The sequence below is a fragment of the Chrysemys picta genome, chromosome 1 (assembly GCF_011386835.1).
Source record: "Chrysemys picta bellii isolate R12L10 chromosome 1, ASM1138683v2, whole genome shotgun sequence".
NCBI classification, from domain to species: Eukaryota; Metazoa; Chordata; order Testudines; family Emydidae; genus Chrysemys; species Chrysemys picta.
In genome coordinates this window covers 139,106,248-139,118,718 of record NC_088791.1, presented here as the reverse complement: position 1 = coordinate 139,118,718, position 12,471 = coordinate 139,106,248, and the positions used below count along the sequence as shown (strand labels likewise).

The 12,471-nt window shown below is 41.7% G+C and overlaps 1 protein-coding gene across 1 annotated transcript; it reads left to right on the top strand.

Annotated features, from left to right (window-relative positions):
* The first annotated feature begins 2,612 nt into the window (after nt 1-2,612).
* Nucleotides 2,613-11,765, top strand: LOC101945387 (oxidized low-density lipoprotein receptor 1). The gene is made up of 5 exons (XM_065555937.1): nt 2,613-2,756; nt 4,621-4,719; nt 8,897-9,105; nt 10,076-10,194; nt 10,504-11,765. Exons 1-5 carry the CDS (start codon nt 2,672-2,674, stop codon nt 10,640-10,642), a joined length of 651 nt encoding a protein of 216 aa, XP_065412009.1. The 5' UTR covers nt 2,613-2,671; the 3' UTR covers nt 10,643-11,765.
* Nucleotides 11,766-12,471: the final 706 nt, after the last annotated feature.

The following is a 12,471-nucleotide window of genomic DNA, read 5'->3' as shown; positions in this document are numbered from 1 at the left end:
CACTGAAAGTCAGTGGAGCTATGCTGATTTACACCAGCTGAGGATCTGGTCCATCATACGTAATCATCCACGGAAGTCCAAATTGTCAGTTTTTAGTTTTAATTCAATAGCTATTGACAATAGATTGTCAATCAGATTTTTAGTGAAATGCTAGTATTAGAAGAAAATTTCAATTTTAAACTGATCAAATTTGGCAAAATATCACATGAAGTGATAAACATTTCTCTAATGAAAGAGTGACATTATAACCAGAAATTGTGACCTTCAGAGAGCACATGATCATTCATTCTGGCTGAACTATGTTGGCTCCATTTCTTTAATTTCTATGGCCTCTGGTAATACCATGGTTATAGTTGGACATAGTAATTTAACCATGGCCTCATTAGTCTATTACACAGTGACAGAATAATTCACATTCAATTTGATACTTTGGCTCATTTATCCCATAATTTTATTTTCCTTTGATTTGTTTTACAGTGAAGTGAGTTTTCTCCACCAGATTTTTCCCCTTTTTAGAAGTTTAAAGCAAGTGATTATACCCTTTACAAAATTGCTCACAAACATCCTTGTCCTGTTGTTCTGCTGTTGTCATAGATTTCAAGGGCTCATTACATGTTCAGCAGTGAGCTTCATACTTCCTACTGGGGCTCCAGTGACAACATAGTTTGCTAGTGAACAGGCAGAGAACTCCCCCTTTTGCACCCCCCCCCCCCACACACACACTCCTGGGCTAATGCAGTCTCAGCAAGGTCTCAATCCCCTCCCAGATTTGATTAAATTCAGTTATGCAGTTCTTGGAAGTCAATGGAAATTTCCCTGCTTTGTTATCCTTCTGAGGAGTGTTTTTTAAGGCCAACTTCTTTAGTCATATCAGATATTTCCCTTGTGAATTTAGAACAGAAGATGGGAAAGAGTTTGGGGTTCATAACAGCCATTTGTTTTTTTCCTGTAGGTGGAGAAAGGATATGCCCACTGTTTCATGTACCACATGCTGGGTAATAACACAAAAGGACTCCAGATTGTAAAACAAAACAGGCTGTTTATTAAGAGAACTATTTACAGAGATGCTGCAACTGCAGCTAGCATTCTAGCCCATGTGCATACAGACTGACTTCTTGGTGCCTTCTCTAAACTCTTCCTCCTGCAACCTGTGCTCTAGCCTCCAAGTTCCAAGCAGGTTGCTGCACCCACCTCACAGAAGATTCAATGTGGTGGCTGAGCTAGGAGTTAGCGGTCTGCACTGCTGTGCAAGAAATCCATGGAGTCCAGGTCACAGTGCCCACTTTTCCTAGTGAAAGATGTAAGAGTTTCTCTGTGTCAGGAGAATAGGACCTCTGATCCTTTACTCCCTGGGGCTGGTGAGGTCTGGGAATGATGTGGAAGTAGGGCTTGGTGCCACCAAAGAGGTAGCATTCTGCTTTGCCCAATACTGGTCTGTTGCCCCCTGGAGTGACAACTAGTGAGAATGCTACTGAGTCTGGGTTCTTGTGCTCCTTGAATTAGTGCCATGTGCTGCCATGCAAGAGACTCAAGTTCAAGACCTATTCCTGATCTCTCACAGGCAGCAGCTGGGACTGCTACAGAGTCTAGGACTGGTTAAGGGTCTGTCTTAATCTCAATCAAATAAGAAACATTTTGGGGTCCTGCTGTTTTGGTGGCTCTGCAACTCATCCATATGTCCCTTTGCAGCAGTGGGACTAGAGGGACAGGAAACAATTCATTTCCAGGTCTCCAACGAACCTCAAGTAATAAGACCAGAAGAAAAGGCAACTCATGTCTAGAGGTCCTTCTTCTGATGGCTTGGGACCCTGCAAATAGTAAAGCTGGACTCTGGTATGGTGCAGCTCATCTGTAAACCATGGAGAACCAGTATCTATTCCTAGTATTGATATCGCACTTTCTGGAGTTGGCAGCACTGAAAGGACTGGGCCTGATACCTACAGCAGTTAGTGCTCTGTGTTGCCTGATGAAAAACCTGGGTTCAGTTCCCATTCTGATTCTTTTAGTCCTTAGGTGGGATGTTGGCTATGAAAACTGGATCTGCTACACCCTAGGAGTCAGAACTCCATGCAGGAGCACAAAAGCACCTAGAAGAACCAGTTCAGTTCTCAGGCTTGGACTCTTGTTCTCCACAGGACTAGTGAGGACTGGGAGCATTGAAGAGGATTGTTGTTTGAATTTATTAAGTGTTAATAATTGCATAATAAAGTTGAGAATTGGAACACATATTGCAGTGAAGCCTCAAGAAATCTGTAAAGCACAGTTTGAATCTAGCCCTCTCTAGCCCACTTCCTATTAATCACATTTCAGCTCACTCTCTCTGTCTCTTCATATATCTCTCTATGCATTTATGGCAGTAACTAAGAAATGCAAGACTCCCTCTCCCATTCCCACTGTGTTTCTGCAGAGGCAGATGAAGAAATAAATGTCAATTTGTGAATCTATTGTAAAAGCTCCCACAATGTATAAAACAAGCTCCCCAAATGCCCCAGATTTTGTTTTATAAAACTCTGGCATGAGTCATAGTCCCCACCTGATTTGTAGATGAATCACTCTCTCATTTCTAATGACTCTGACCATTCAAAGGATCACACCCAGAACTGTATCTCTGTCGGTCTCTCCCTCTGTGTGCTGAGCCATAACCTGGATTTCTCTCAGAACCTTGCCAAAAATGGCTGAAGTGACCTATGCAGATCTGAAGTTCATGACACGGGAGCAGCCCAGAAACCAAGAGCCCCATGAAGCCAAAGCGAAAGGTAACAGAGTGGGGTAGATCCTTACGTGGTGAGCTTGCTTACTTAGAACACAGCATTCAATGTTGTCCCTCTGTGTATGACACTGATGGGACCTCTCTTAGAAAACTGCATTCAGCTCCAAAACGGAGGGAGAGGGAGAGGAGCTATACTGCTAAGAAGCTGGAGGGGTTGGCTTTCAGAAAAGAGTAGAAGAGTTAAGACTCATATTATCCCCTGATATGCACACAAATGATCCCCCTTAAATCACTGGGAATGAAGCCATTTGGGTGGCATGGGGGTAGAATTTGTTACTCAGTATATATCTCTTAGCTAACCAATTAGTAATGAAAACATATGACTAATAGCTACAAGTATTTGAAGAGTGTATACACTTAGAATGCAGAGGAACTCTTTATGCAGGGGCAAAGGGGTCTAACTAGGCATAAAAAAGGGACATTTTCGGGCTAGATTTTAGGCATCAGTTTCTAGAGGTCAGCGAAATAGTCGTCCCAAGGGAAATGATGGATTATTATTGGGTTATTTAAAACTGAATTGAACAAACACTTAGGAATATTCTGTAGGGAACAATTCTGGGTGGAACAAGGGATGGAACAGATGGCTGGAAAAAGACCCTTTGGCCTTTAACTTCAGAGTCAATGAAAATAATGCTGTGTAGCTTCACAACAGTGCTGTGTGTGTGGTTGATCCCTGTTCTGTAGGGTATATACAGTTTTTAAAGTGCTTTGGAACCATTCAGGATTAAAGGTGCTAGAGGAACAAAGAATTAGTCTAACAAAATTCCAACAGGATCCTAATTTATCAATTTACAAGACTGAGGAACACTTTCCTGGGGGGATTCTCTGTCAGTAGCCAATCTGGTGGCTACCCCATTACCAGCCCTCAGAAGGATCCCTGGATCTTAGATAGAGAGTAAAGTCAGACTCTGTAGAATGCTTCCCCTTAGGGTTGGGAATGGGGGATGGTTAATCCAGATGTTGGATTGTTTGGATCCACAGGATTTCACATGGTGCCTTCAGTACGGAATCAATATTCCAGCTGAGTCTCTTCATCTTTGGTAAAAAAAAATAATAATCAGAGAAGTAAATGAGAGCTCAACTTATTATTGTGTGTGTGTGTGTGTGTGGTTATGCATCTATTGCTTGTCTGTGTTTGCATATATGTTTGTCTCCATATTGCTTGTATGTACCTATATATTTCCACGTATGTCTATGTTTGTGTACTCTCTGTGCATCATGCCTGTGTTTATATGGCCAACATTTTCTAAAGTGATTTTGAATGTCCATTTTTGGGGTGCCCAATTTGAGACACCTTTAAAGGGGCCTGATTTTCAGAGGATGTGTGTTTCAGAGGGTATTTTCTGAAAATTAGGCTCTTCAAAATATCTCAAGTTGGGCACTCAAAAATGAAGGCACCCAAAATCACTAACCACAGCTGAAAATCTTGGCCATGTTTTACACATATACATATGTGTTTGGTAACGAATGCATACGGTGGGGAGGGTTTTTTTCTTACATGTGTACATTCACGTGTCTCTATATGTTAGTCACTTACATCCTATTCTGTCCATCTCAATATTTTGAACCTATCCATATATATAAATGCCACTGGGTATTTCTATCTCCATGGTCCATGCAGTCCTTGGCATCTGTCTGTTGAAGAGGGGGCCAATCACAATTATTAGGGGAGTTTTTGTAAAGTATTACTATGAACTGGACTGAACCCACCAATTCATTTCACATAGCTGCACAGCCATCAGACAGGAATGACTTTCAGTCACTGCTGACTTGGGGCTATGTATGAACTGGTGACCTAGATGTGAGAAGATCCATATATTTGTCGATTCCCTTCCTTTTCTTTATCTCAGACTCTCCCACTCCATCTCCTTATTGGCGACCTGCAGCAGTGATTCTTGGGATCTTCTGCTTCGGTTTGCTGGTAACAGCTGGGGTCCTGAGTGTGAAGTGTAAGTATCAGCAAGGAAGCTGGGCTAAGAATTCAATGTGAACCCTTAACATATTTTGAAATAAACTAAGGAGAGGAAATGCAGTCTTGTGGTTCAGGCACAGCTTGGGCATTAGCGGATCTGGAAACTTTTCCTTGCTGTGTGAGCTTAGTCCAATCTCTCTGTGCCTCAGTTTCACAGTCTTTGAAGCAGGGATAATGCGTGTTTCAAATGCTTCCAGGGAGCTGGGGTGTGAGGCTTAATTTCCCTCTTATCCCATAGCAGCTTACTTTGCTTAAGAGCCTATGGTGAGGGACCTTGTCAAAGGCTTTCTGAAAATCTAAGAACACTATATCCACTGGATCCCCCTCGTCCAGATGCTTATTAACTCCTCAAAGAATCCTAGTATATTGGTGAGGCATGATTTCCCTTTACAAAAACCACTGTGACTCTTCCCCAACAAATTATGTTCATCTATGTGTCTGACAATTTTATTCTTTACTACTGTTTCAACCAGTTTACCCGGTACAGGCTTACTGGCCTGTAATTGCTGGGGTCACCTCTGGAGTCCTTTTTAAGAATTGGCGTCACATTAGCTACCATCCAGTCAGGGCCGGCTCCAGGCACCAGATTAACAAGGACGGTCAAGGGAGAGGGGTGGCACCTGCGGCAATTCGGGGATGGCAGGTCCCTCACTCCCTCTAGGAGTGAAGGACCTGTCACTGAACTGCCGCCGCCGATCACGGCTTTTTTTTTTTTCCAATTGCTGCCGCCGATCGCGGCTTTTTTTTTTTTTTGCTTGGGGCGGCAGAAATGCTGGAGCCGGCCCTGCATCCATTCATTTGGTACAGAAGCTGATTTAAATTATAGGTTACAAACCACAGTTAGTAGTTCTTCAATTTCACATTTGAGTTCCTTCAGAACTCTTGCGTGAATACCATCTGGTCCTGGTGACTTATTACTGTTTAATTTATCAATTTGTTCCAAAACCTCCTCTAATGTCACCTCAATCTGGGACAGTTCCTCAGATATATCACCTAAAAAGAATAGCTCGGGTTTGGGAATTTCCCTCACATCCTCAGCCATGAAGACTGATGCAAAGAATTCATTTAGTTTCTCTGCAATGGCCTTATCATTCTTGAGTGCTCCTTTAGCATCTTGATCATCCAGTGGCCGCACTGGTTGTTTAGAAGGCTTCCTGCTCCTAATATACTTAAAACAAATTTTTTTTTGCTATTGCTTTTTGAATCTTTGGCTAGATGTTCTTAAAATTCTTTTTTGGCCTTTCCTAATTATATTTTTACACTTCACTTGCCAGAGTTTATGCTCCTTCTGTTTTCCTCACTAGGATTTAAGTTCCATTTTTTAAAGGATGCCTTTTTGACTTTTTGTTCAACATATATGCATTTATATACACTTCATATGCAAATATATAACATACTCTAATATGAAATGGAACAATTTCATTCTAGTTGTATTGTGAATTGAAGTCACTCAGGTTTCCCATCTAGTGAGTGAATGGCATGAAAACCTTACCTAGAAAAGGGAAATTCTGGGAAACCTCACCCAGCAGTTGGAGTTTCTCCAAGCGCAGAACCTAAACCTTTTGGAGACTGTGCAGCAACTGGCAAGCTACAGAGGTAACCTTTTTTCTAGGGAGTTCTTGTTGGTAGAGCTGGGCAGGAAATTTTTTTTTTTCCATCCCACAAGAGTTTATGAAAAAAACTTTTCTAGGGTTGAAACATTGCAATCTAGAAAATTTTCATGAACCAATAAACTTAAAAAAAAATTGGATCAGGTCAAATCAAAACATTCTATTTTGATATCACCCTTTTAAAATTGTTCCTTTTAAAAATATAAATTACTAAAATTTGAAAACAAAAAATGAAAGTCTTTATTTAGAAAATGTTGAAATGGGACATTCTGACAATTTCAAAACTTCTTTTCAAAAGATTTTGAATCCTCAGATTTGTCAAAACTGACCCTTTCCTGTGAAAAGTTTTGGTTTTGATAAATCAGCATTGTCCAAAGAAAAAACATTTTGTCAGAAAATTCCTGAGTAGCTCTACTTGTTGAATATATTGATCTCCTCAAGGCAGCCTCTTTCTAGTATGTATTAATGAAAACCTTAGTGTGAGCATCACTGCTCTCTCCTGGATGTGAGCAAAACTCCTCAACTGTTTTAATAGACCCTATGCTGGTGATTTTTCTATCCCTTATTCGGTATGGGTTTGGTCTTTTCATGAAGGAAAATCTGAGTTTGTTAGGTTTTCCATACACATATCACAACCATGTACTATCAGTTTACATCACTTTTATTTTACAATAAAAAAGGGAAGCAGGGGAGCAGATTGAACAAAAGTTTCTGTAGTAATCCCCTCTGTAATAAGCTGCCTCTAAATTGAACGCAAAATAGCAGCAGTCTCCTAGACAGAAAATCAAAATAAATCAGATCATAAGGGTTCAATATTCCACATTGTTCCATCCTAATCACCATCCAGCATGAAATCCTGAGAATCCAGGGTATACACTGGCAACTATGACATTCCTAGTTAGCTATGGATTTGTAGCAATATAAAATTGTACTGTGAACTACAGATGGGTGAACCACTATGCAGAAAGAAACAACCATCCCAAAACAAGAACCAAGTTCCCTGAACCTTTTCTGAGCTCTCCAAATAGTCTTGGGTACTTTTTTCTTTAAATAAAAAATCAAAAATAATAACAATTCCTGCATCCATTTTTAAGCCAGAATTGGACCTCCCAAAGTACCACAAGAGAAAAACTGTTTTCATTATTGTATTGCCATCCCAACCAGATGCAGGAATTTTGCAAATGTATTTGTTTTCTAGTAGTCTGCACGAGGGTCAGATAAACAATCCAATATTTTGATTGCTTCTTTCTGACTTCAATGTTGAACCAGAGTCTCTGCTTGGTGTTCAAGGGGAAATCAGCTAACAAAATGGTATGGCAGGAAGGAATAAACACAGTCACTAACAGTAAAGGCTTCTTCTTAAGGAATAATGGGTCTGATTCTCTCCTGCTTTACTCCTTGTGCCATCATCTGCACCTGTACAAAAAGAGTGCGAAGTGGATATGAAAAGCCACCAAATCAGAATGGTATCACAGGTGTAAATGGCTTCATAATGTGCAAGCCTGATGAGAATCAGGCCCAATGTTTCGAACAAGAAATAAAAATAATAGAGCTACAAAAAATATAAATAAAATAATGGGACAACAATTCTGTTTGATGGCAATTTTGAGGTTTCAGATTTTATTTTCGTTCCACACTGGAACAAAAATAAAACCTTGTGAATGTTTTCACGAGAATGGAATTGTGTCAATGTCCACTGTCAGGTCAAAACTTGAGCTTTTCAATTAAGGAAGAGGTGTGTACAGCTTGTGGGGTAGGGCACTGGTGTGGGAGACACAGCAGGTTCAATTCCCAGACTGATCTGGGAAGAAAAACTCTCCAATTAATTAGATTCCAGGCCATTGCCCTAACCGCCAGCCTATACAGCATGAAGGGGCTGCGCTCAAAAAACCTTCCTAGCAAAAATGTTGTTGAAATTGCTACATTTTCCCCAGACATTTCAGCTTTGACTAAGCAACATATTTCAACAAAACTTCATTTAGTCTCAAATGTTCCTACCAGCTCTAAGAAATTAATTCACACACACACACACACACACACACACACACACACACACACACACACACACACACACTAAATAGAAAACTCCCACATAGGCCCCTGCCCCTGTGTGTTTGATGCCCAACCTGCCCAAAGGCTCTCAGGAGCAGCCTTCTCTCATACCCTTCTACAGGCATGGGTGCAAGCTTAAGGGGGAAGACAGGCTGAAGTTAACCCCTTCTTCTCTGGGGAAGAGGTAGCGCTCTGTCACAAAGTCATTGTGCTGATGGATGTACTGACTCAGCTGAGACATAAAACGAGGTCTTCATTGTTTGTGTGCATTCAAGGTCTCATTTGTGAAAATAGAGAAGTTAGCCCTGGTGGATCTGATCAAATTCTAAATGGGTTAGTATTACTAGAGCTGTAGGAAGCTCTTCAATTTTGGTTTTTAAGTGCTCAGCCAAACTCTTGGTGATTTGGCTGACTTAGCTGCAGTCTTAACTATAAAGTGGCTGTTGCTGTTCCATAATACAATTTGTGGAGTGTTTTTGTAATCCTTTAGAGGGAAATCTCTAGATGCTGCTATTGATAAGCATGGTGATATGGTATTTTATTTCCAAGGACATAGATGCAGCCCTTGCCCTGACAACTGGCTACAGCATGGAGAGAACTGTTACTTCCTTTCTACCAAATGGAAAACTTGGCAAGAAAGCAAAGCTCTTTGCTCTTCCCTGGATTCCAGATTACTTAAGATAGAGAGTAAGGAAGAGCTGGTAATGATTCATTTTTCTATCTTACTTTAAGGGTATTCTTTTTATTTCTAATGTTCAGCTGAGTGGAGGAGAAATCCAGGAGATGGTGCTCAGACTCAAATATATAGGAACATAGGGCCAGATCCTTTTCTGGTGTAAATCAGTGTAGTTCCACTGACCAGTGGATTATGCTTATATATACCTATCAAAGGATCCGGGCCATAGGGCTTGCCCTACCAGATAAAAGTCGGCTGTTCCACGTACTTCCTTATTCCACCTCAAACCAAACTTCAGTAGATCATTTAGCAGTTCCATTTGATATCCAATCTCCAGCCATATTGGAACAGACCACTGGTCCTACACTTGGCTTGCTTTACATCTCTTGCCTTACTGAATTAGAAAATTAGTCAGTCTAGCTTGTCATCCTGCTTCCTGACCTCCCAGATCAAAACACCCAGCCCATCTCATTTCCTGATCCCTCCAATACCAGATGAAGCAGAATGTAATACATGAAAGCAAACCTGACTGGGAAGGCAAAGATGTTCACTGTGGGGAAAATTCCTCCCAGACTCCCATTGATGATCAGTTTAAACCCTGAAGCATATGATTTGATTACTCGTATTTTGGCCAGCCTAATCAGAACACCAGACATAGCTCATCTCAAGGGCTAAGACCTTTCACTTCCCTTATGACTGCTGTACGCAGAGTTTGATGGAAAGAATTCTTCCAGGCCCATTACATGATCCTGGGAAGTTCTGAGCCCATAGTTATTGAGAGCATTCAGCACCTCACCTTTCCTGGCCTGTGAAATAGAACTAACTGCTGGGACTGGAAAACCCGAGGCAGATTTCCTTGCAAAACAAGCCTCTGTTATAAACGCTGAAACCAGTGAGTTCCCTTTCTCTCTGTGCCTTTCTCCCTTTACAGCTTTCCAGTTCTGACTGGCTGCGGAGGGGATATGATTCAGAGCTTTGCTTTTGTTTCCATACAGGGTTTCATAATAAGCTCAGCACAGTCTTATAGTTCCTATTCTTTCTGGATTGCCTTATCCCGCAAAGGAGCTGATGGGTCCTGGTTATGGGAGGATGGTACAGCTTTCTCCACTGACTTGTAAGTCTCTGCATGGCTAGAAACTGTTCAATTTCTAGGTATGAAGAAGGAAGAAGTGGACACACTCACTCACTGGACTCACTCACTCATTATGGACTCACTCACTCACTTACCCAACCTCCTCGTCATCCATCACTCACACGCCCACCAGGTACAGATAGACTGTACTTGACAGCTGACTTACTTTAATGCACTTCTACTTCAAGTTCAAAGGGGTGGCACTGGTTGGGCTTATATAAGGTTGATTAGTGATTTTTACCACATGAAACTGGGCTGCAGCTGGTTATAAACTCTGACTTTCTATTCCAGGTTTTGGATCCCAGAAGCCAGTTCCAGTCTTTACCCGATCTGTGTGTCAATTCAAGGTGCAAATGTTAACGCTGCGGCGTGTGGGTCATACAAGTTCTGCATTTGTGAGAAAGTGGCTAATTCAGTGGGGACTGCCTGACTGGGCTTATCAGCCAGACGTGGGGTGCAGATCTCCAAAGAAAGACACATCCAGAGATGCTGCTATATGGAGTCGTCTCTGCCCCTGGGGTTTGTGACAAAGAAAAGACAGGTGTGCAGTTCGAGCTCACTTGTCAAGATTAATTTTAGGGATCACCAAAGTTGTACTTTATCGTCTTCTGACACACACTAGCCAGTCCTTTAGATTCACCCTTGAGCCTTCCTCCAGCAGCTCCTTTCCAGCTCTTCTTCACTCAACAGTACTGTCAACCCTCACTCTCTCCTGTTTCTCACTGAGCCCCACCAGACTCTAGTCTCAATGCCTACCCTTTGCTGATACTTGCTCGGAGAAGGAGGGATAGCCTGAGTAACTGACCCAAACGTATTACAAAATCAGATAGAAAACCACAGGGAAAGATGTAGAGCTATGCTATGTATAGAGAACTGAAACACAGAAGGTGAGAATGTCCCCCAGTGCTCCCTGCTGATACACCAAAGGATCAGTTTGTATGAGGCCCAGTCAATTTCTGTAGAGTGCAAGCTTTCATTTGAAACAAAATTAAGGGAGAGATTTTCCAAGTGAAGTAACTTCAATGAAAGCAGAGTTAGGCCAACCCTGAGTTCTCCTGAATTTAAAAATAAAAACACTCCTTAGGCACTCAGTGTTGTCAACTCTCATGATTTTATGGTGAGTCTGGCAATATTTGATATCTGGCCCTGGCCATTGGAATCAAGAGATTGCAACAGAATCTCAGCTTTAATTTTAAAAAAGAGTAAGTTTCTAGCCCTCATGATTACAGAGAAAAGCTTGAAAACATGACCAGAGTTCACCCTAAAGGCTTAAAAACCAGAAAGCAAATACAAAGAACCCAAAATTTATTTTAAAAAATCTCATGGTTTTTGAGCAAATCCCATGATTTTGAAGGCCTGACTCATGACTTTTGAAAGCCTGGGGTAGGCAATACCAGTATAAATGAGCTATTTTTGTGCTGCTTCTGGTGATGACAGAAGAAATGCAGTATCCATGCAGGGCAATTTCCTGGGTGTGCATCAGGTTTGCTTAATTACTTCCCCAAATTCCATTTTCCAGTCTATCTACTATGAGTTTTACAACATGTATAAATACTGATGGTGATAATTTGTGTAATGTGTGCTTCTTAGACAGCCACTGTGCATGATGTCCTCAAGGATCAGAAATTTGTAAGCAGAGGGCCTTTGACTGTGGAAAGCCCTATCACCGCAGAGCCCTTCTGTGTGACCCACACACATCTGCAGCTCTTTGAGATGCTGAATGGGCAGAGGTGAGACAGACCATGGATTTCTTATCTCCATGGCACTGACCAACTCCAAAGCTGCTTGGAAACACCCACAAGAATTAATTAGATGCTGTCACCAGGAATTCTCGTTAGTTGCCTATGTGTATATTTGATACCCTTCTGATGTACTCAATGAAAACTAAGATCTGAGGTCAGGGCAGACAGCGAAAGGTGAGGGTCACTCTACTATTGTACCAAGCCATAGAAACAAAGAAGGCTGTGCTCTTCCTCAGAAGTGCTGTCTCAGAATGGCTGGTGAGGGACATAGTGGGCACAGAAGGGGAATGAGGTGACTGTTACAGGCAGAGTACTTTTCTAATGTCCAGTGTTTTATGCTGTGATAAAAAAGCATATCATATCATAGCAGGAGTGGGGACTGATGTTCTAGCACATGGAGGACACGGGAGTCTAAAGTGGCTGAGGTTAAAGCCCTGGCAGCAGAAGAGGCTCTGATGGGCACCACGTAACTGCAGAGGGAAGGAAAGAGACACAAATGGGGACCAATGGATGGAGA

Coding starts and splice junctions, on each gene's coding strand:
- LOC101945387 (XM_065555937.1), top strand. CDS start 2,672: ATGGCTGAAGTGACCTATGCAGATCTGAAGTTCATGACACGGGAGCAG. Junction 2,757..4,620: donor CCATGAAGCCAAAGCGAAAG/GTAACAGAGTGG, acceptor TCTTTATCTCAG/ACTCTCCCACTCCATCTCCT. Junction 4,720..8,896: donor TGGGGTCCTGAGTGTGAAGT/GTAAGTATCAGC, acceptor AATCCTTTAGAG/GGAAATCTCTAGATGCTGCT.